We start from the raw sequence: 22,568 nt of genomic DNA, 5'->3' as shown, positions 1-22,568 counted from the left end.
CGTTCTGTCGCAACCTATGTGAGGCATCAAACATATATTTAGTTTAATTTAAAGGGAGAAACTATATTTAAGTAAGTGTGAGAGTAATAGAAAATATTGTCCTTGTGAATAATTTCACCGTGCCCTTGTTTTATACTTCTACTTAGTTATGGGGCAGAAAACCCCCCAAAATGTCTTAGAAGGATTTGAGGCACATGTTGGTAATTGTCTCAACATGTGATTTCAATGGATGACTTTAGAAACTTTTCATGGACCCCCATTTGTAAACCACTTTAGTTGACTGCCTTTTATGTCTACGTCTCACTGTTGGTGAAATCAATTTAGCTAAATTAGACATTGATGATTTACATATATTTTCTACTTTGAATCCTCATGGTGATCTATATATAAACATATACATAAAACTATGTGGTTGTGGTTTTTCACAACTATCATTGATATGTTCAAATCCAAGAGAGGTCAAGCAGAAACTTCACTTCCTGTGGTAGGAGCACGAAGTTACAGACACTACAGACCCTCTGGCAGGGAAACGTGTAATTGAGGCTTGTTTGCAGACATTCCTGTGACGAACGATGAGACCCTGCCCCTTTAAATGCGACCACTTCTGCCATAAGGACACAATGTCAACCCAAGACATCCGGTCATCCCTTTCAAAATAAACCCCAAGACGAAATATGTGTACTAGTGTGTGCACAGTCTCTGGTGTGTGCACAAGGAAAACCAAAGAGGAAGCAGCTTTACATGTATTTATATTCCAAAAGATTCAAAATAATAATCTCGGGGTTTCAACCTGGAAGAAATGTGTTAGCATTCTGCAAAGAAAATAGACACGTGTAAGATGAAAATAACATTTTTAAATGCAAAAAACTGTTAACAAAATATAGTTTTATCACACTTCCTGTAAGAATTTATAAGGGACCGCTGTTTCACGTCCTGAATACATCAAATGTATAAACTGAACATTTTAAAATTTGCACTAGACTGTTATTTTTTTACTACTGTATTATCACACCTATAGTGTATTCATATTTATATATATTTATAAATGTATCTTTTTCATAGTGTATTCATCGTACTTATATCATACCATACCTCCTAATACTGTTCATATTCCATATCTATTTATTACTGTACATATCTTATTTATTTACATATTCCACTTTGAATATGCACATACTCTGAACTTTTACTGCTTTTTTTTTCACTTCTGGTTAGATGCTAAACTGCATTTCGTTGTACTTGTACAAGAACTTGTACTGTGCAATGACAATAATCTAATGAATCTAATCTAATCTAAAAAAACCGGATTGGTTTTATTTTGATCTAGCTAAAGGCTGATATCCGGTTTCCACCCGGCTATCCCTCGCTAACCTGACACATTTCGTCCACATCCATCTGGCTGTGGTTGGATGTGGGAATCAAGACATCTGCTGAGACTCTAACGCCCGGAAAAGGACGCGCTGTCGCCGGCTGCAGGACCCAAGAGCTGTCGGTAGATTTCCTCACACTTTTTTTTTTAAGGAGAAAGTTTTTTACCGAGGCGTTACCGTCGCTTTACAGCCCGACGGCCATGCCCTCCTCCTCCTCCTCCAAATAGCCTGGGTGCGGGATCGAAGGATGGCGGCGGACGTGGATAACCGAGCCCCCGAGGATGAGGGAGGAAGTCCGCCGCAGAACAGGCGCCGGAGTGCGGGCTCGGGATCGTGGGTGCACCGGGCGATGTGGACGCTGCTGGTGCTCGGGGTCGTTCCTCTGCTTGCTGTGGGAATCAAGTGGCATCAGGACGCTCAGCTCGTCAAACGTCATGTGAGACATCATCTGAAACACTCTACACGTCTCCTAACATCTGAGGGTTCATGTTTTAACCTTGTAAACACTGCAAAGACAGAAATCAACATGTAAAAAGGCACATTCAGTCAGAACATATCTGCCAATTTACTGTGAGATAGGTGCCAAAGTACTATCAATTATAGGGTTTTGAGAATGAAGCCATAATTATATTAAGATAAAAAAAATCATATTGGTCGATACCCATAATTATCGTGATAAACGTCACATTTTTGTATTTATTTTAAGTGTAAGTACTTATTTTTGCTCCTGAGTGAAAGTTGTAAAACATTTGATAAATCTGAGGAAGATCAACTACATGTTATACCTTAATTATTGATATATATATTGAACCTTCGTTAGGGTTAGGGTGTGGCTATTGATGATTTATTGTGATAATCATTTGCCTGTCCAACTCAATCCCTACTTGTATTACTATAAAGTTTGTATTAGTTGTTATATTTCTCTTAAGCTTCTTTTCAGACAAATGATTTGCACCAGACACCTTAAAACAGCCCATGTGCAGACTTTCCACCTCATGGTGTTTTATTAGTGGGCTCTGGCTCTGTGTCCCAGCTGTTAAAACCCTGTAAACCCACACTTGTTTGCCTACAGAGGGTCTCCAAATTGTTCCTTCCCCCCTCTCTCTCCCTCCATTGTGCATACGCCTGTAGGCACGCATCTGTCCGTCAGTGAGAGGGTGGTCTGTCTCTAAAACACCAGGAATCTGTGGCCTCTGGGCTGAGCTCTAGCCAGACTGAACTGCTGAGGCCGGCCGGCCGGACGCTAAGACTAAACACTGCAAGTCCTGCAAAGTAGATAATCCTACCTGGACTTAACAGTAGCCCACACATCTGCAGCAGAGTGTTTTACACATCTGCTGTTCTGTACTGTATGTTTTTGGGTTTAGAGAGTATTGTTAGAAGCAGTTGCTCAAACAAAAACACAGTGTAGCATTTACCTTCTCATCATCAACAGCACTATGACATTGACTCTGAATATAACACCTTAGAATATAAGAGGAATCAGCTCTTCTGCAAAAAGGACTGAAGTATTGAAGCACCTACATAAATTGAAATCAGACATCTGTCTATTTTAAGAAACCCGTCTCACAGAAAGGCGGCGTCTCTGAAACTCTGCAGGGCCAGATGGATTGGCCAGACCTTCCACTCAACTTATAGCTCAAAAAGATTTAGTGTTTCCATTCTGATTCGCAAAAACTCAATATTCTCATAAATCAGGGGCGAATGCAGAGGCGAAGCAAACTGAAATCTGACTGGCCCCTGAAGTGCCCCTGTCCTGTCAGTAGTCTTGAAAACCTTTTTTCTTTTCTAATGTTTTTTTGAAATTGCACAGGGAATTGTGCATGGACGTTTTAAAATATAATTGCCTCCCCCCCTGTCAACTGGAATTGATCCATAAGGATGTTTTATTATCATCATCATGAAAAGACAGCATAACTAAGCCAGTATCTACGGCTCCCCCTTTCTTTTAATTAGCCAACTTTTCTGACTCTCTTGTGATACGATGACTCGCTGGCCCAATTTCGGTGCTGCATTGAAAATCGCTGAAGCGTGTGCAACGACAATAAGTGTCTGTCCAATGCTTTTGTGTCTCTCTGACAGGAGGAGAGTGTTCGAGTTCTCGGTGCCGAGGGGCTCTTTCTCTTCGCTTCCCTGGACACCGACCACGACCTCTATCTCAGCCCGGAGGAGTTTAAACCAATTGCTGAGAAACTCACAGGTACATCATATTATTGTTTCTATCCGTCTTTCTTCTCCTTGCTCACTAACAAAACCTCAGTATCACTGGTCATGTACTCTTTATCTCCCCATTTACTCCTACTGCTCCCTCACAGGGATCTCAGCCCCTGTGGATTTTGAGGAGGAAGTTATCCATGATCCCAGCGGGGAGACTTTGACGTTGGAGGCCAAAATGCAGCCACTGCTGCTCGACTCTATGACGAAAAGCAAGGATGGTTTTCTCGGGGTGAGATTAGACCAAGTTCTCCAGGCTTTTTTCACACATGCAGGAGCTTTATTGTTTTCTTCCTCTCTACTACTTTACAGGCTCTATAGAAAACTGCTTTGATGAAAGTCACGGATTAGCCCCAAAAATATAATCACAGGAGAAGCTGCACCTAAGGTTTTAAATACAGAAACATGTTCACAGTGATTTCTGAGCTGTTGCTCGAACGCAGTAAAGAGGCACTGCCCCAAGATAGTTGAGATTATAAGAAGACATTCAGTTATTGTTAATAAATATTGCAGTAAATTTCCATTTTAAATTAAGCTCCCTGTGAACACAGTTCACAACCACGAATTGAATAAATAATGAAATAGCAGTGATTTGAACAGTACTAATATTTGACTGAATAAATTCTTATTTCTTCAAATTCAGTTCAAAGGTTCACTTGGACTCAAGGATAAACGGATTAGAATTTGGTGGACAAAGGTCATTCTGACCGCACAAAACCCCCTTTTTCCTTGTGAACCCGTTATCTTAGGAATACCTTGAAACAGTCCTTTCAAATTTGGCACAAATGTTCACTTAGAATTTCTGATTTAACTGAAAACATGTATGCAGCCTGAAACCGCACCGGTTGATGGAGGCATACAATCTAGTTTTATATCTAAGACATTACCAATGGGAAATGAATTTAATTGAATTGCCTGCCACCTTGTCCTTCAGGTTTCTCACAGCTCTCTGAGTGGGCTGCGCTCTTGGAAAAGCCCAGCAGTGCCTTCTTCTTCATACTCCGCCAGCCAGTTCAGGGTCTTCCTGCCCCCAAAGAACAAGGCTGAAGTGGGAGATACGTGGTGGGTGATGCCCAGTGAGCTCAACATCTTTACTGGATACCTGCCCAACAATCGCTACCACCCTCCCACACCAAAAGGGAAAGAGGTATCCCAATAAACACTCCTATCTAGTAAGGATTAGGTCGTAACCTGTGTTGTATATTGACAGCTGCTCTTCTCCCGCCGCAGGTTCTCATCCACTCCCTGCTGAGTATGTTCCACCCCCGACCCTTCATCAAATCACGTTTCGCTCCTCAGGGCGCAGTCGCCTGCATCCGTGCCAGCAACGACTATTACTATGACATTGTAATCAGGTGAGGAACGACTCCAGTGTTGCTTTTTTATCTGATTATAAACTTAGAAATTACACTACACATTAGTACTGACTTATGTACAGAAAATCACAGATTTGTAGATTAATGTCTGGCAGGCAGCCATGGTTGTTCTTACAAATCAGCATTCAGAGACTGAGCCTCTTGGGAACTGAGGATATGAGAATCTTCACCAGAGACTTGTTTTCCTCTGCAGGATTCATGCAGAGTTCCAGCTCAACGATGTTCCTGACTTTCCCTTCTGGTTCACCCCGGGCCAGTTCACTGGTAACATCGTCCTCTCTAAAGACGCATCTCATGTCCGACACTTCCACCTCTACGTCCCTAACGACAGGTAAGACCTTTGGACTCAGTAAGCTTGTAAGCTCCTGTCGAGCGTGTGTGACGTCCTGTTTTGTCTCAGGTCTCTGAATGTGGACATGGAGTGGCTGTACGGGGCCAGCGAGAGCAGCAACATGGAGGTGGACATTGGATACCTCCCGCAGGTACAGCTGCAGTAATGCACTTAGGTCACTATTACATATTTTAGATTATATAATTCACCTTGTACTATGCAGCCACATGATGGAGTGACCTTGTCAGTATTGTAGTGCAGGGTGTACACAGGTACCCACTTCTTTTTTCAATCAGCATTGCATATACCCACTTCTAAATCGCCTGTTGTGAGCATCATTCATTAGTGTCCTGCAAGCCAATTCCTGCCTTACTCAATGGATAAAATTGTGTCATGTGTTTACAGTTAGAGCTGCAGTCCACGGGTCCCTCCACTCCCTCCATCATCATGGACGAGGAGGGCAACGTCATAGACAGTCGGGACGGCAGCTCCGAACCCATCCAGTTTGTCTTCGAAGACATCCATTGGACCTCAGAGATCAGTCGGCAAGAAGCCACTCGGCGTCTGGAGGTCACCCTCTACCCCTTTAAGAGGGTAAATGTCCAAAGCACACGTTTCCCCTCTTTGTTTGGCGTGAAGTGTGTGTGTAGCAGTCACTCAGTTGTTTCTGATTATTCTTGTTTCCAGGTGTCCTACCTGCCTTTTTCCGAGGCCTTCGAGCGAGCCCAAGCAGAGAGGAAGCTGGTGCATTCCATTCTGCTTTGGGGAGCTTTAGACGACCAGTCCTGCTGAGGTCAGATCCTTCACAAGCGGTTCATTTCACAGCACTGTAAACTGTTAATGACATCAAAGAGGAGTATGATTTGAGATACAAGGCTATAAATGGACAAAAGGCAAAAAAAAGCACGAGATAAATCAAATTGATTCCACCAAAGTTCAGTTTCTCATGCAGAGTGTTGCACAGTCTGAAAGTCTGATAGAGTTACTTTAGTATATAGTCAGTAAAAGTATCAGCAAACAACAACTTAACTGTTTTTTATGCAAGAAAGATTAAACTTTGCTTCCAAAGAGTCAATGGAAATAAAGCATTTTTAATTGAAGATTTCTGTGTATTTTTATGGCTTTGTTTAACATGTCTCTCTCTTCTCCTCTCCTTTGTATATAGGTTCGGGGCGAACTCTCCGGGAGACAGTCCTGGAAAGTTCGCCCGTCATGGCCCTGCTCAACCAGAGCTTCATCAGCAGCTGGTCTCTGGTCAAAGAGCTGGAGGGCCTGCAGGTGAGCATGAGAACGTCACCCTGACAAGTGACTTGCTTTTATTCAGTTTAGCTGTTTCATGCTGCTACTGTTGCTGCGGTGACGTTTCCTCTTTTCTCAACAGGCTGATGAGCAGAACTCTGTGCTGAGTGAAAAGGCTCGATTACATCTAGAGAAGTACAACTTCCCCGTGGAGATGATGGTGGCGCTGCCCAATGGAACCATTGTAAGTGTTTCTGTTAATATCAAGAAATATAAATATTAAATGTTGGGTTTGCAGTAGTAGTAACACAACACTGAAGTTATAAATTGGTGCAGGAATAAATGACTTTGTCTCTAACAGAAACTATTTTAAAGAGATAAAATCAGATCCTTTTAATACATGTGCTGTTTCAGAATTAAATGACACCCAAAGTGTAAAAACAATTCGATGTTTTTAAAAATCCAAACATTAAATGCATCACAAGCTTAAAATCTCCTACTAACTTTGGCTTACACTCACTGTAACTGTGGACATTTCTATTTATTTATTTGTTCATAATAATAAGCCAAACATTTGTGTTGTGAAATAAGTCACATGAAAGCTTTAACCATGTTCTGTGTCTGGTTTTAGGTCCACCACATCAACGCCAACTTCTTCCTGGACCAGACAGCCATGAAGCCAGAAGAGGAAGGAGCAACATTCAGCTTCTCCCCAGGGTTCGAGGACCCATCCACATCCACTTATATCAGCTTCCTGAAAGAGGCGCTGGAGAAAGCCAAGGAGTACCTGGCACAGTAGTGTGTGTGTGTGTGTGTGTGGTAGAGGCTGAGAGATAAGAAAACCCCTCCAACAGTCTTGTAGAGAAGCCAGTGTTGGCAGCTGAGAAGTGTTTTTGCCTTCAATCCTGTTTGTCACCATTTATTTGAATGTCTCTCCTGGATAAAAACTGGTTTTATATGCAGTATTTATATTGTGAGGTAAAAGTACATATACAGCTACTGTCAACATAATACATTTTAATGAAAGATAAAGGCCTTGCACTGAGCAGTAACAACCAAGCACATTTAGATCTGCTCTCTCTGCTGATGAATGTGGATATAAAATGCAGGCGGAGGCCTGCCAAGTCATTCTTTAGTGCAAGTGCTTATGTCATCTTAAAGACAAATCAGAAGTGCATCAACATATTTTTTGATCATCCTTCTTTTATATCCCGGTGCTGCATGTGCAATATTTAACGACTGAATGAGTTTTTCCTGCTGCTGATTCTACCCAGAGACGGCGCGGGTGCCGCCTCCAGCTGTGTCTCAGCAGTTTGTGAAGACTTTGCCTGAAAGCTCTCTTGGGGCCGGGCGACGCCTGATGTTGTTGCTGAGGCTGCTGGAAGGAAACAACCGTCGCTGTCTCAGGGGACAAACACAGCTGGAAAAATTTAACAGGGTAGCGCCACATGATTTACTGATGAGTTTACTTGTTTTCTTTGAGGTTGAAACCAAATGTTGAGATATTTTGCAGGTTTTGTGTTCAGAAGAAGATGTAACCACACCAAAGAACTTTTTTTTAATGATGTACAGTAGCTAGCTCGCAGCTTGGGCATTTGCCCACTTCAAATTTATGTAGCTCATTGGAACAAAATGGTCATTTCTTTTGCAGAATTGTTTGATCCCTTAACTGAAAGGCACATGGTGCTGTATTCTCTTTGACACTCCACCAAACTACTACGTGTGCTTGTGTCTTTTGCTAAACAAAGAGGAAATACATGATAATTTAAGGGGAAACCAGACTTACCGCCCTGTGGTTTGATGAATCCAACAATTAGGGAATTTCAGTCGACATACACTTTTTCCCGACTCATGAGGTCACTGTGACCTTTGACCTCTGAAACCAGAACTGTTAATCTTTAAGTCCAAGTGAAAACTGGACTTTGAATTCCCTAAAGGCAAATATCGTTATCATGTGGCCAAAAATGTTCTGTGATGCCACGTTGACCTTTAACCTTTGACCATTCAAATCTAATCAGTGAGTCTAAGTAAACATTTGTGCCAAATTTGAAAAGAGTCTTTCGAGGGATTATTAAGATAAAACGTTCACAAGGCAAAACAAGTGGATCGTGAGGTCACCTTTGACATTGGACTACCAAAATGTAATCAGTTCATCTGTGAGCCCAAGTGAATGTTTGTGCCAAATCATAAAATATTCCCTTGAGATGTCCCTGATTTTTCATGTGTATCTTGCGTTCACTGTCACCAAATTCTAATCAGTTCATCCTGGAGCCCAAGTGAAAGTTCTTGAGATATCATGTTCAGGAGAATGGGACGGATGCACGGACAACCTGGAAACACAGCTGTTGCCGATACAGAGGCATAAAAAACAAGTCAACATGGACACAAAATTAGCTGTTTATCACAGTATGTCTAATTTTCACCTCCTCAATTTCGGTTACAAGTGTGAAACAGGAGAACGTAATGATTTAAAAAACTCATCGGATTAGTACCAGTGGATTTTGATAATGAGAATAACATTGTAACAATACAACACAGATATACAAGGTCCTGTCAGCGTGAGATTTCTGACTGTTTGAAACCTTATTCTACCAGTGTTATTGTCTGAAGGTGAAATAAAAGTTGACGTTTTTTTACACATTGAATTGTGTTCTCTCTATAATTGTTGACATTGTGCTGACTTTTATTAACTAATCTACGATACTGTACAATGTAAGTAAAGTCAGTTGCGGTACCGAAGTGACAGAAAGAGCTGAATAACAACACTGCATTAATCTGCAGTAATAATACACCACAAGAGAATGTGAGTCATCACTTGAAATGAAAAGAGTTCAGAATTATCATTAATGAGGATTACAATATTGATTGTGAGTACTAGAGACGTTTTTAAAACCGGAAAGATTTTCTCAGTTCTCGTGATAATTTCTATGACGCCTACAATGAAAAACCTGGAGAAATGAACAGTGACTGAGAGAAAGATCAGACTAAAGTGGCTGTTGAACTGTACACATGCAGTTTAGAAATGTGTAGAAGTGTTTCAGAGGTTCAGCTTTAACTAAACTCAGCTGTATGAATATGGGGACATGCATATGACAGGTGTACCTTCACAATGAGATAATAAAGTTACTGATTCTCGTTAAGAGCAAAGTGCAGTTCCTCACTCACTCCATTCAAAAATGAGGATTCAAACAATCCAGCTCGACTCACGACTGCTGGACTCTGTTTGGTTTCCGAACCCATAGGAATGAGTCAGCCATTAAAACTGTCCGGCACGAGATTCCCACTCAGCCTTGTTCGGTTCCACTTCATGAGAATCCACAGCACTTGATCACACCGAACCATCCATCAGTCTGTGGTTAGTTTTTTTATGTTTGAAATGGACATCACCTTGAAATGAGTGAGCAGCTGCTTGTCTTTAATGCTCGGTGCTAAATGCTGCGTTGAATGAAGCCGATCAGCAGCGACTTGGTGAGTCGAGTAGAAATCCTTGCCTTTGCGCGTCTCCCTCAGTTGAACGTCCACACCTCCAGCTCCATGACGCGGAAGTCGTCCGTCTCTGAGAGGCAGCAGTTATTGAAGGTGTAGCAGGGGCTGCTGCGGCCCAGGTACAAGTTCTCATCCACCCACAGACCGAAGTGACCACTGCGGAGGAGACAGAGGAGGCACTGAAGGAAAAAGAGGCTTTTCTTTTACAGCTTGGTTGGATTGAATATTTAAATAATTTTTACACTACATCAGGGGCGATGCAACTGGTTTGGCTAAGCAGGAAACTGACTGACAGTGAATGGCTTATTATGTTAATTCTATGATCGGCTACGTATAGGAGACTGCAACAATGCTATACTCCTCATGCCATTAGCTTTATGCTTAAAGCTTTTTCCTTTTAGAGGTTGGTTGAAGATTAGATGTCAATGTAAGGCTCCTTTTTCCTGAGGCCCTCAAAGTCCCTTGAAAAGCTCAGATTTTGCCATGATCTCAATCAGCCAATCCTGTTGTTGCAGCCAGATTTAATATCGGTTCCCCTCTCTCTCTCTCTTAATGTCAGCTGTCATTTCAGTGATTCGCTGGGACCCTCCTCCTCTCCAATAACCTCCAGCGTCCATATCCAATGGCCACTCATCTCATTTAGGTACTCAGTATTCTCTGAATCCCTTCAACCATCACTCAACCACCCACCGATCACCCCCTTGCAACTCTGATGATGTCCCGAAGGGTAGAAGCGACAAATGGACTATCATTAATTTTTAAATTCAAGTCCCTCCTCATTGAAATATAAGCTGATTGCAAGTGAGGAAGTAAAGGGAAAAGACCGTACCTGCCTCCACCAATGGCAAAAGAGTCCAGGTCTCCTTTGATGAAGAAAGAGTTTTCTCCCGTCCATCTGAAGCACTGCAGAGACACAGCAACAGGAGGCATCACAAATACTGAAGGTGTGCAAAGTTCAAAACCTGTTGCTCAACATCCTCACTTTTTAGTCATTTAACCAAATTAACCAAACCAAGGAAAATTCTTCAGTGTACTTGCTGACAGCTTTACCTTGAAGCGAGGGTGCAGCATGAAGAGAAAAGTTTCTCCTGTGCCGTAGAACTTCTCGCTGGGCCTCAAAGGATGAGAGAGGAAGGCCCCGAACGTCTGACCAAGACAAGTTACAAGAGGCGTTATCAAAAATTAAAGGCAGGCAAGGAAACTTTATTTATTCAGCACAGAGTTATAAAGTGCTTTACAGGGAAAGGAAATAAATTTAACAAAGACTGATAACGGAGATGTGTGCTTTCTTTTTTTTCTTTACCTCATCAAGTGCATCCTTGATGACGATAAGCACAGGAGAGTCTGTGCCACTGAGTTTTCTGTAGAGGGACTTGAGGCTGGAGCCGTGACGGGACGTACTGTACTTTAGCTGCCAGGTGTAACTCACTGTCCTGGGGGGAAGCTCCTTACATAACTGCACACAAGAAATGTACACAAAAAGTAAAGGAAGGGTTGAAAAATAAAAGTAGGGCCACATCCTGACATTTAAATCCTGAACAGATACAGTAGATAACTTGTGTGTTCATGTAGAAGTGTGTTTCAATGATCCAGAGATTAATAAACATCATTTTGATCCACACAACAATCTGCCTCCTCTGGTTCTGGATCCAGTTTTACCAGACGTTAAAGTGTAAATGTTTACAAACTGGAGATTTACTCACCTCTCGAATGTGTGACTCTTCCAAAATGTGGCTGCTCTCTACAATATTACTGAGTCCTTCAGGTTCCCTGTCAGTGAGCAGGGTCGGCCTGTCCCCGTTCTCCTCCATCAACACCATCTGAAAAAAAACAACCTGATGATTTAGTTTGTTCTGGAAAATCAAGAATCAAGTATCTCCGACTAAAGTGACTTTCATCTTTCACACACAAACATATCTGTTTTCCTCCAGAATTTTCACAAATGCAGAATTAACCCTGGCAAGACCACCTCTCTCTCGTCAGACAGAACCCATTTACCTCCCAGTCGTCCCCCGAGCCGCGGTGTCTCTGGAACACCTCCTCCTCTTCTTCCTTGTCCTCCTCCTCCTCCCCTTTGTCCTCTATTAGTACAAACTCCTCTTCGTCACGGTCCGCTTCCCCCTCCTCCTCAACCCCCTCTCCCTCAAGTACACACAAGTCCGGTCGACATTGAGTCAGGTAGGCATACAGCTCGTCTGAGCTGCAGGGGGGGGGGGGGGGGGGGGGGGGCAAACACACACCGTCAGTGAGTCAACATGCTGACAAAGTCTTTTATTTTGGAAGAATATTGATGAACAAACTATAGCTCATAGTTATAGCTGTAAAATAAATGAATAAAGCGAGTTTAGTACAGAATTATCCTTTGAAATGAGAAAGATAGACTCTGTAATACTCTAAATACATGCAATTACCTCTCACAAACCTGTTAAAAAGTTACTGTGTGGAGGCCTTTCACTATTATCATACCTAACTAACTGTTGACACATTAATTTCCAATAAGCCACCTTTGTTTGTTCACAGTAACGTAAGTGTTTTTACAAAGTTAAGAAGAGAATGGATGGAGCGGGTTAATATACAACAGCAGTGAGGAGTTCAAGCCTCACAGGTGAACACGGTAATGAATGGATGTCAGTTTTGAAGTGAGGTAGAAATGCTAAACAAAGCTGACGACTAATACATGTCAGAGCTACACAAACTACATACAGTCGTACAATGGCTTCGGTGGTTCAGGAAAACTTGTTGTGTTATAGTGTTATATTGGGCTTGAGTTTTGATGATTACAGGAACATGCAGAGTAAAAAAGGAGGTAGATAGTTCAGCCAACATGATCGGACCCGACACAAACCAAAAAACATTTCAAACATTTTGTCTGAACCCGGCCCGATGAGTCCCAACAGGCTCAGGTCAACCCACTGTTACATCACTCTTTGGTTTGGGAAACTGTCGCTTTAAAGCCTAGAGTTTGGCATTTTGGTTTAATGGGACCAGTAGTAACCTTATCAGGAGAAGCAGGGATTTGAGACTGACTGAGAGATCTCAGATTCTGCTTCACAGAATGTTGTTTCCCCTTTAAAATCTATGATGATTGGACATCAGATCCACTCTCTGCCATTACTGTACCTTTCTTGTGACAGGGCGAGCCAGGCGTCTCTTCTGGGTAAGGTTTTGGCTGACCCCAGGTGGAGATCTCCCACACTCCGTTTCTTCCCTGCAGACGTGTGAACCCGCAGGCGCACAAACATCAGACTGCCAGCACTACCGGCTGATGGCCTCAGAGGCACTGGAAAAAAAACAAAGGTTGACTCATGCTGACAGGAATTAATAGAAAATAATACACACAGAACATAAATCACGTTCGTACCTGTGTTCTGACTCTTCTCTGCGTCATCAGCCTGAGTCAGTTTTGGACTCGCCAACTCTTGACCTCCACAGCAGAAGGAGGGGTCGCTGCTCAGGACCCCCACTCCCAGGCCACCGGCTGACGCCTCAGACAGCAGCTCCAGCGGGCAGCGCTCCAGCTCCTCTGCCATGTCTCTGCTCTTGGCATCCTCATCTCCAGAAACCTCTTTGGTCAGGCTCAGAGCCAGACTTGAGAATTCTGAAGACGCGGTAGACACCAGAGCTGGAACCGACTCCCCCTTTTGGTTTGGGTTGCTGCCTGCCTGGCTTTTGGTAGATTTCAATTTCTGGAAAAATGTCTTTCCTTTTCTCCTGAAAAAGAGAAGAATAAGAAACGTCGATATTGACTTCTTGTGTAACCTGAGTGTGTGTTTCTGTACTTGTACCTTTGTGATGACCATGTTAAGCATAGACCCTACAGAGTAAGGACAATTTGGCCGGTCCTCACTTCTTCAATGGGCTGTTAGAGGGTTAAGACTTGGTTTAAGAATTAGGATTAGGTTAGGGTTAAAGCTAGGCATTTAGTTGGAAGCTTATTAAGACAATGAGTAGCTTCACTAAGATAGAAGTACAAACGTGTGTGTGTGTGTGTGTTGTTTAGGGGCAGTGGACCATTGCTGACCTCTGCTGGGAGGCATTGAAGTGAACGTGTGAGATGTCAGAGAAGAAGGAGACGGATGCCAGATTGTCGACCGAACACGACAGGAGGTACTCCTCACAGCCGTGTTCCTTCACCAGAGGGAGAGTCTTACACGGGTCAAAGAAGATCTTATTAGCAGTCACCAGCAGGATCCCAGAAACGACACCCTGACACAGACAGAAAATGTGTTAGCCGACAGACGTGTACTTCATTTGTTGTTACGACAAATGTTTTTAACCACTCACCTTGCGATCAGTGATGTAGCGGCAGAAAAGTTTGAGATAGGGCGTGGCCCCCGGTCCCTCCCCCTGACAGCACTCTGGTGGGAGAGCCAATAAGCAGAGCTGTCCATCAGGCAGCGGTACCGCCTCCACATCCTGTCAGTGTCAACGAATAAAAATACATTAAAATACATTTTGACCCAAAACAAAAAGTGAGCTACATCGATAATCAATTTCTAAGCAAAAATATATATATTTTTGTGTGCGATAGCGAAACATAGACTCTAAATACAGAAAGAAGACGCATGTCTACCTCCGTTCATCCTGCAAAAATGAATCCAAAATCCACCTCCTCCAACCTCCATCAAGAGGTTATGACCTATCCCGCACCCAGCCAACAGGGGGCGATCAAGATTATTCAGCTGCACATTTTGTGCGCTTTCATGTTGTTTCATTATATGCTGTTTATGTATATATAAGGTAATAAAAGAATATCTTAATTAAATTAACTTCTTTAAGAAATTAAAATGTTTTGGTCATTTTCAGTCGTCAATAAAATTGCTAAACAGAAACAAAACAATTTAATTTTTCCCTCTTGTGTTTTCTGCTTATTAACCCTCAACGTCATCACAAACATAATTTCTCCACAGAGCACAGAATGATGTGACTAGTGTTGGATTAATGTTTGGGTTACAGTGTCTTGTTTTTTTGAATGTTTCCATGGTAACGTTCTGTTCATATGACCAATTCTTAAAATTCCTCGTCTGTTTTTCCTCTCACCACAGCGGAGAGGAATCATGTAACTGGAAAAACCTGCACAGTGATGCTGTGAAGATGAACGACCACTACTGTGATCAAATCAGTTTAATTACACAGTTAATTTATCGTTTATTCTTTAGTGGCGCCTTCTTCATATTGTTTCATATTCAAAATAGATTTATTAAAAGCTAAGAGAAGCAAAGAGTTTTACCTTTATTTTCACTTAACATAAGGAATAATGTCTTTTAGCTTAAGCATCAAATTGTTATTCTCATGTCATGTTATGTAACTGAGGTAAATACAGCTGCTAGTATCACTGCCTTACCTAGGTTACTATCAAGTTGCATTGTTTGGAGAGCACTCATTGGTTATAACTTGATCTATTACAGTTAGAGGTCAATATATTATTTAACATGAATCCACAGGAGTGGTCAGTCAGTCAGTCGTCCCAGACGTGGGAAATCATGTTTCACAGAAATGCATATTCACAATAAAAAACAACAGCATAACAGCAAACAGTACACATCCTTAGACAACAACAAGAGTAAGAGCAAGGATATTATCATGAAAAATTGACTGTTAGTAAAGAGCTGGGTTAACAGCGGGATGATAAACATTGTTATGGGAGTAATGGCCTTAGAATTGAGCCCAGAGATATTGAGATCTTTAATTTTGGCAGCAGCAGTGTGGATTACAGAAACAGGTGGAGCATTAAAGCAGGAAGTGTTGAACGATCGTTTACATAAGTATTAGTACCAATATCACAGTTTCAAAATATTCCATTACAAAGTCCTGAGTGAAAAAGCCCTCTCAATTCAAAGTGTTATTGGCAAAATGTAGATAAGACATAACAGTTTTTGTTGTACCAAAAAATGGCCTTGGTGATTGATGTATTATTACACATTTCATTATTAGGTTATTAAAACCAATACTTCAATGTGTAGGCAGGACTTTATTAGTGGAGCTAGTTTTGACCATTTTGTTTACGGTTAAGAATTTTAGCATTTCCCAACCTAAGGTCCTTTCATAGAACCACAGCATGAATCTGAGGGGTCGTCGGATAATTAATGGAGCCGGAAACAATACAAGCTACAAAAAACAAACTTTTCTCTTATCTTTTTTACTGTGAAATAATGAATTCACTTGACTGGTTTGTATATTTATTCAAATTAAACCATCTGAGAGGTTTAGTGGAGAACATCAGCAGCAATTGACACTGTATTGTTTGGTGTTTTAATCTCTAAAAACAACTAATATTTGATCGTACTTTTTATGTTGTCATCTGAGAAGTAACTATTGAACTACAACTGTCAATTAATGGAGTAGAAAGTACAATCATTCCCAATGAAATGTAATGGAACAGAAATATACAAATAATGGAAATGGAAAGAGAGTACAAAATTGTACATCAATACAGTACTTTAGAAAATAAACACATATATGTTTTAAAATAATGCAAAATGAACACTTTATAAACCTATTTTCTCCTTCTTACCAGTAGTTTGTCATATTCTGCCTCTGGGGAGGGGGAGAGTGGTGGAGCAGGGAGTGGATCCAAACAGTGTCCGTCCGTCTCCCCCTGTGGCTTCTCCTTAGGTCCGGAGCCTGAGTCCAGCTCTGGTGTGGACGATCCTCGGTCCGCGGGGGAGTTTGTGTTTCTCCCCTTTGCTGAGAGCAGCTGCTTCAGAACGGAAGCCATGATTAGAATAGCTCTGACATTGAAATAGACCCAAGCCGGGGACAGGAGTGACCACTTCCTCTTTCTACAGGCCTGCACCTCCCCTCTCCTCTTTGTTTGTCGTCACATTAGAGCTTTGAATAAGGGCTGTGCGTGAGGGGCAGGAGGCTTTTATCTTTTTACCACAACAATATAATAATTCACGACATTACGCTGACAGTGAGTTTAGATCATATGTCGCTCATATATTATGGGTTTTGGGTGATTGTTGTTCTATGAATTTAAGGCGGAGCAAAAGATTTCTGCCTCAAGCTAAATACTGGCAGATAAATTGGAGAAGCTCTTGATTTGCATTTCAAATAAAGTAAAAAAACACAGGCAAATACCCTCACCCACACACACACACACACACACACACACACACACACACACACACTTAGCATGTGAGTCACACGTCAGCTGCCATCATGTGCTTACAGTTGACTCGTACCTCTCTGGCTATTAGGGCAGCAGATGCAGAGGATACTTTAGAATCTGCAGAGGATGAACTGTTGCTGCTGAACTGAGATGAGATGCTGAACACGGTGTCACCATGGAGACCCTAAAACACAAATACATTAAAAATAAAAGTAAAATCTTTGAATGTTGTGTTCGTTAGATGATCAGATCTCAACTTCTGCCAAGACCAGAGATGATAATGTTTACTTTTGTGTGAATCAGTTTCTTTTTTTTATGTCACATGGTCACCAATATTCTAATATTAACCCGACACTGCCATGTGAACAGTATTTTCTGATTATCTAAACCTGAACAATACTCTAATAATACTCTATCAATCATAGTCTGATTAAGAAATAATCACATTAAGACATGGAGTATTCTGACCTTATTATTATTTAGACGTTTTAATCACAGTATAACATCCTATTGTGACAAAGGCAGACGGAACTTTTTCTATTAGAGCCCCACACTTTGAAGCTCTCTGCCTGATCTCAGACACAAAACCTCTCCAGCTTCTTTTAAATCTCATCTTAAAACATTTCTCTTTCTGTAAGTTTTGCAAATTATTGCATTTGTCATTTATCTCTTATGTGATGTGGCTGATGTCCTTTTAGTCAACTGCCTTGTCTGGCTTTTAATTTTTGTTATTGTTAAGCAGTTCTTTACATTGTTTAAAGTAGTGCGATATAAATAAAGTTTTTTATTAACATTAGAGTTTGAGCAGTATTTTGAAACATGGACTTACGACAGTTAACAACAAATCCTCGAGAGGTGACACCGATATTGCATCTCTTGTTCATGGTGACGCCCTCTGTCTGTGTGTCAAGTTTCAGAAGATTTTATCATAGAATGGATTTTTTTGTATGCCTTAGTACCGTAAGACCACGAATAGACTCCATTCTCCTTCCACCTTACAATCTAAACACAAAGCTCCTGCTCTTCATCAGGCTGGATCTTCACCAGTGAATAAAGTATATCATTGTTTGGCAGCATCACCATCGAGCTGAATATTTGAAATAGCCAAAGTGAAGAATCATCTCCGCAACTGTCGTCCGCTGACAGATAGATCCATTGACCTAAATCACATTTCAGGCGCCTGACGGATTGTGTGACCACTGATACAATTGTGTGCTTTTTGTATGGGTGTGAGCGTGTGGAATGCATCTTTGGATCTCTGTGTGTGTTTGTGTGCGCTCAATTGTGTGCATTAACACCTGAACTGTATACCTGGATAAACATCTATCAAAAAAAGTTGATGTGCTGCTAAAAATCCCCTTTAATCTCAATATATGTTTATACCATTACATTTTAAGAAACAGTTCTCAGCATAACACAATAACATTCAACAGCATCACCAATATACAGCACAAAATCGATGAATCAAATAGACTTATTTAAGAAACACATCTTATTAAGAAAATAGGTAAGAGGCTTGTATAGAGTCTGTGGTTTGGATTAAACAATTCACTAACGCCTGAAGTTAATGTAGAATACAATGAATTGGGTAAAAGTGTGATTTAACTTGATCCAATGTCTGTCTTCAAAATCTGGATAAAGTGTACCCATCTATTAAAGCCACTTTTTCAAAAGAAGCAAATGATGTTTAGGAAGAAGAGAAATTAAAAAAGAAAGAAGAGTGTAAAAGGAGCATAATAATTAATAAAGACAAATCCGAATAGAGCACTAAATTAAACACCTAAATAGAACAGCTAATTATCACTATTGCACTTTCCCGATCGATGATAGTGCAAAACAAAACTACACGGTTTTAAATCAACCCATAGTAAACAGCTTGGCAGAGAAATCAAAAAGCTGACAAATACCTTTGAGTTAACATCTGAAATCAGATTCCTGCAGCTGTATTTGTTGAAAAAGCTCTGTAACACACTCTGCTTCCCCATGGTGCCGCAGAAACAGCTGTGACGGCTCTGACACGCGGCTCTGAACCTTGGACGCTCTTTATCAAACTCTTTCGAGACCATAAACTGTTATTACAAACCAGTGTTGTTCTGATATACCTGATCCGCTGACATATATATATGCGTGCAGCGATAAAGCTGTTATCTGCTACTTCCCCAATACTCCCTGGAGGTTCTCACAGCTGAAGTAAAATCAAGTCCAACAAACAAAACGCTTGTGACTCACCCTGCTGCTTCTGCTGTCATCTGACAGTTCAGCCATGTGTTGTTGCTTCACTGCAGGATTGTTTAGATCCCATGAGGTCCCTGTAAATTAAAAAAAGACTATTTCTGTGTCGTACCTTATGACAAAACATCACACAATGAAAAGGCCTCAGCATCACTTGCTTACAGAATTAACAGAAGCGTCTACAGCTCATAAGACTGCCAGTCACATGAAAATAACCTGACATTTTACCAGCCGGACATCAGGCTGGTAAAATGTGAATTCAAGATGATGCCAGAGCTACTTCTCCTCCAGCCTGCACATGCCTGGAGATGTCTATCCGACGGTTTGCGGGTACCTTGCAGGTAGTACTGCCGCAGCTTGGGGTTTCTGATGTGGGGGATATGGTTGAGAGGCCTGCCCGCAATGGGCTGGTGCTGACGCTGGCCTCGTACTATGGCCTCCTGCATCACTCGGGCCTGGGGCTGGGTCTCCCAGGGACGCTTAGCGAACTGCGGGGGCTGAGAGACGCCAGGAGGAAGCTTGGAACCCAGCCTGAAAGATGAAGAAGACAAGGCAGATGTTTTTCGCTATATTAAATTAATTAATGGACTGTGTTTATACAGTGCGCTATACAGTCTTTATCGACCACTTAACACACATTCACCCATACAGTGCTTCTATATGCAGCACTTTTTTCTATCAACAACCATTCATACTATTTGGGGTTCAGTATCTTGCCCCACTTTTTAAAACAGACTACAGATGCCGGGGATCGAACCAACGACATTCTGGTTTGTGGACCACCCTTTCTATCTCCTGACACACAGTCGCCCAACTAATAGCGGTATAGCGGTTTTGAAGAGGTTAAAAAAGGAAAGTTCGTTTAAGATTCTGAATTACAGCAGTTGTAAGGGGCAGGCCTTACTCTAGGTTAACATTCGTCATAAAGCGACTTGTTTACAGATGCTGGATTATTGTAGAATCAAAGAAAATCTGTTTGGCTTTGTCTTTTCAGCCGAATTCCCGGAGAAAAACCACATGCACATGCCACCCACATGCGAATTCAACACAGAAAGACCCGGGCTGAACTGGAATTCGAACTTGGAACTTTCCTGCTGTAAGGTGATTATTTTTATTATCGATTTTTGTAGATACTTTATCCTTTCATTGATGATTGGTCTAGGAATGTCAGAAAATATCGTGGAAACTCAGCATGGCATTTTCTGTTTGTCCCCTCGGCTAAGAAGGTTATGAAACATAAATAGTTGTTGATTGAATGTTTCTGCACGGATATCCGTCCTTCAGCTCAAGATTGAACTTCAATGCTCAAACATGAATTGTTTTCCTTTCGTTTCAAATATTTACTGTTTTGGGCATTTCGAGTGTGAACAACTGTACAGAGCAGCGTTCACAGCCTGATCAGAGTTATTTATAGGGGAGTGGGAGTTGTTTGTGCGATGGCTGTGAGAGTGTGTTCCTGGCAAGATGCTGCACCTTTCACCCACATGAGGCTCTGTGATGGAGCCTGGCGTCATTCAGCAGCGGTAAATGAAACCAACTGATGACAAATGTGTATGTCGTGCTAAAAAAAAAAAAAAAAAGAAGCTGCATATTTGTTTTGTATTCAATCGCAAAAAATCTTGCCATCCTTTAATGAAAGAATGAATAATGGCGTGCTAAAACCTGAGAAGCCAGACTTGTCACATGGCTGCTTGGAGCTTTCTCTGTTTTTCTTTCCAGTAATCCGTGTTTGGTATTTATAGAGGCACTGACCTGCTCTTGACGTTGCCAAAGTAGCTGCTCCTGCTCTTGTCCCTGTTGGGCTCGTTGTCGGCGGCTCCTAAAATCTCAGGCCTCCTCACAGACTGAGCCATTTTCCTCTCCGTTCTTTAGTGTGAAGCTGGCAGACTTAGTGGCAGATGCAGAGAGGACGAGGGGGCTCAGCTGGCATCCTTCCTCCTCCTTTTATTCCCCATGCCTGCCTACTGGCCCAGTTTACAGCACCTACACAGAACGGATTTTTACAAACATCAGCTGGGCAGGAGGAGGGAGGAATGGGGGGAAGGATAAGGAAGGGGAGAGGGGGGGGGGGCTAAAAGCTCTACTGTACCTGCAGCAACATGACCCCATGAGGAAATGAACACTTAGCAGGATAATGGAGCCGGCTTTAAAAAATTCAATTTAACTGTCAATCAGTGCATATTATTGGTTTTTAAATGTGTTTTGCGATCAATGTATCTGACCTTGTGGGAACCGACCGATCTAAGAATATGACTTGTTTCGTATTTGCAGACCAAGCTACGCATTTTGGTTCATTACTGCAGACCACACCACAAATTTGGGTAGATTTATATTTGTAGACTAAACTACAGAATTTAGTAGTTTGGTAATTGTCGACCAAACTACAAATGTGAGTACTTTATTGTAGACCAAACAACAAATTTGGGTCGTTTTCTGAGGACTCTCACATTTACAAATTGAGTAGTTACAAATTTGCTGACCAAACTAAAAATTTGAGTAGTTTCATATTTGGAGAAAAAACTACAAATTTGAGAATTTTCTTATTTGGAGAACACATTACATATTTGAGTAGTTTCATATTTGCAGACAAAACTAAAAATGTTAAGTACATTGTAGATCAAACTGCAAATTTGAGTAGTTTCACATGTTACATTTCTGTAATACAGTTAAATATAATATAATGGATAAGAGGGTTAGAATAAGTTTGAGAATGTAATGAGCTCAGCCTTTGCTCATATCATGACACAGGAATGCATCAGCTTCATGAAAGCCTCACTGCTGCACCTTCTCTTTGAATGAACAGCAACAGCCAGACTAGCTTAGCTTTTCCCTGCAGATTGCAAACAGCTCCAATCATGACTCAGTCACACATGGCGTCATTCGGGTTAAAACGACAACACGTTGCCTCCTGTAAATGCAGCAGGTCCGTGTATCACCCTGACAGAAGTGGGCATTTCAGACGACATAAGGGATTAATAATGGAGATAGCGGCTATGGCAGGAAGAGAGAAAAACACCCCCATCAGATCCTGAGCAGAGATGGAGAAGTGAGAGGAGCAGCCACACGGAGCTGTGTGCTCCTCACTGACCTGAGATGGAGATGGGTGTCGGTCAGATGAGCGTGTCTTCATATTGCAGTGTTATGATATCACTGCAGACAGCAGCCCGGAGGGACCTGACGCACCGACTGTCAAGATGCCTCCCGCC

At 41.7% G+C, this 22,568-nt stretch overlaps 2 protein-coding genes across 2 annotated transcripts; one reads left to right on the top strand and one right to left on the bottom strand.

Annotated features, from left to right (window-relative positions):
- Positions 1-1,410: 1,410 nt before the first annotated feature.
- On the top strand, positions 1,411-9,175 carry selenon (selenoprotein N). The gene is made up of 12 exons (XM_061083255.1): positions 1,411-1,806; positions 3,453-3,570; positions 3,686-3,816; positions 4,519-4,731; positions 4,815-4,939; positions 5,154-5,291; positions 5,361-5,442; positions 5,697-5,885; positions 5,979-6,084; positions 6,457-6,569; positions 6,673-6,774; positions 7,162-9,175. The coding sequence occupies exons 1-12, from the start codon at positions 1,618-1,620 to the stop codon at positions 7,327-7,329; spliced, it is 1,674 nt and encodes a 557-aa protein (XP_060939238.1). The 5' UTR covers positions 1,411-1,617; the 3' UTR covers positions 7,330-9,175.
- si:ch211-15d5.11 (nuclear receptor coactivator 7) lies at positions 8,909-21,215 on the bottom strand. Its single transcript, XM_061082142.1, has 15 exons — positions 21,115-21,215; positions 19,697-19,893; positions 19,360-19,439; positions 17,204-17,314; positions 16,531-16,698; positions 14,301-14,432; positions 14,038-14,222; positions 13,356-13,727; positions 13,137-13,286; positions 12,015-12,216; positions 11,720-11,836; positions 11,320-11,472; positions 11,067-11,162; positions 10,846-10,919; positions 8,909-10,172 (listed from the first exon to the last, which is right to left on the bottom strand). Exons 1-15 carry the CDS (start codon positions 21,213-21,215, stop codon positions 10,037-10,039), a joined length of 2,274 nt encoding a protein of 757 aa, XP_060938125.1. The 3' UTR covers positions 8,909-10,036.
- Positions 21,216-22,568: the final 1,353 nt, after the last annotated feature.

This window comes from Limanda limanda, chromosome 12 (genome assembly GCF_963576545.1).
Source record: "Limanda limanda chromosome 12, fLimLim1.1, whole genome shotgun sequence".
Classification (NCBI taxonomy): domain Eukaryota; kingdom Metazoa; phylum Chordata; class Actinopteri; order Pleuronectiformes; family Pleuronectidae; genus Limanda; species Limanda limanda.
The sequence above is the reverse complement of the archived record's forward strand: the minus strand, read 5'-3'. Positions and strand labels throughout refer to the sequence as shown.

Bases quoted from the DNA above. Each gene is read 5' to 3' on its own strand.
- si:ch211-15d5.11 (XM_061082142.1), bottom strand. From the start codon at position 21,215: ATGGCTCAGTCTGTGAGGAGGCCTGAGATTTTAGGAGCCGCCGACAAC. The intron at 14,433-16,530 runs GTAAGAAGGAGA...TGACACTGACAG, and splicing joins CAGAATATGACAAACTACTG to GATGTGGAGGCGGTACCGCT. The intron at 10,920-11,066 runs GTAAAGCTGTCA...GTGTCTCTGCAG, and splicing joins TGCTGCACCCTCGCTTCAAG to TGCTTCAGATGGACGGGAGA.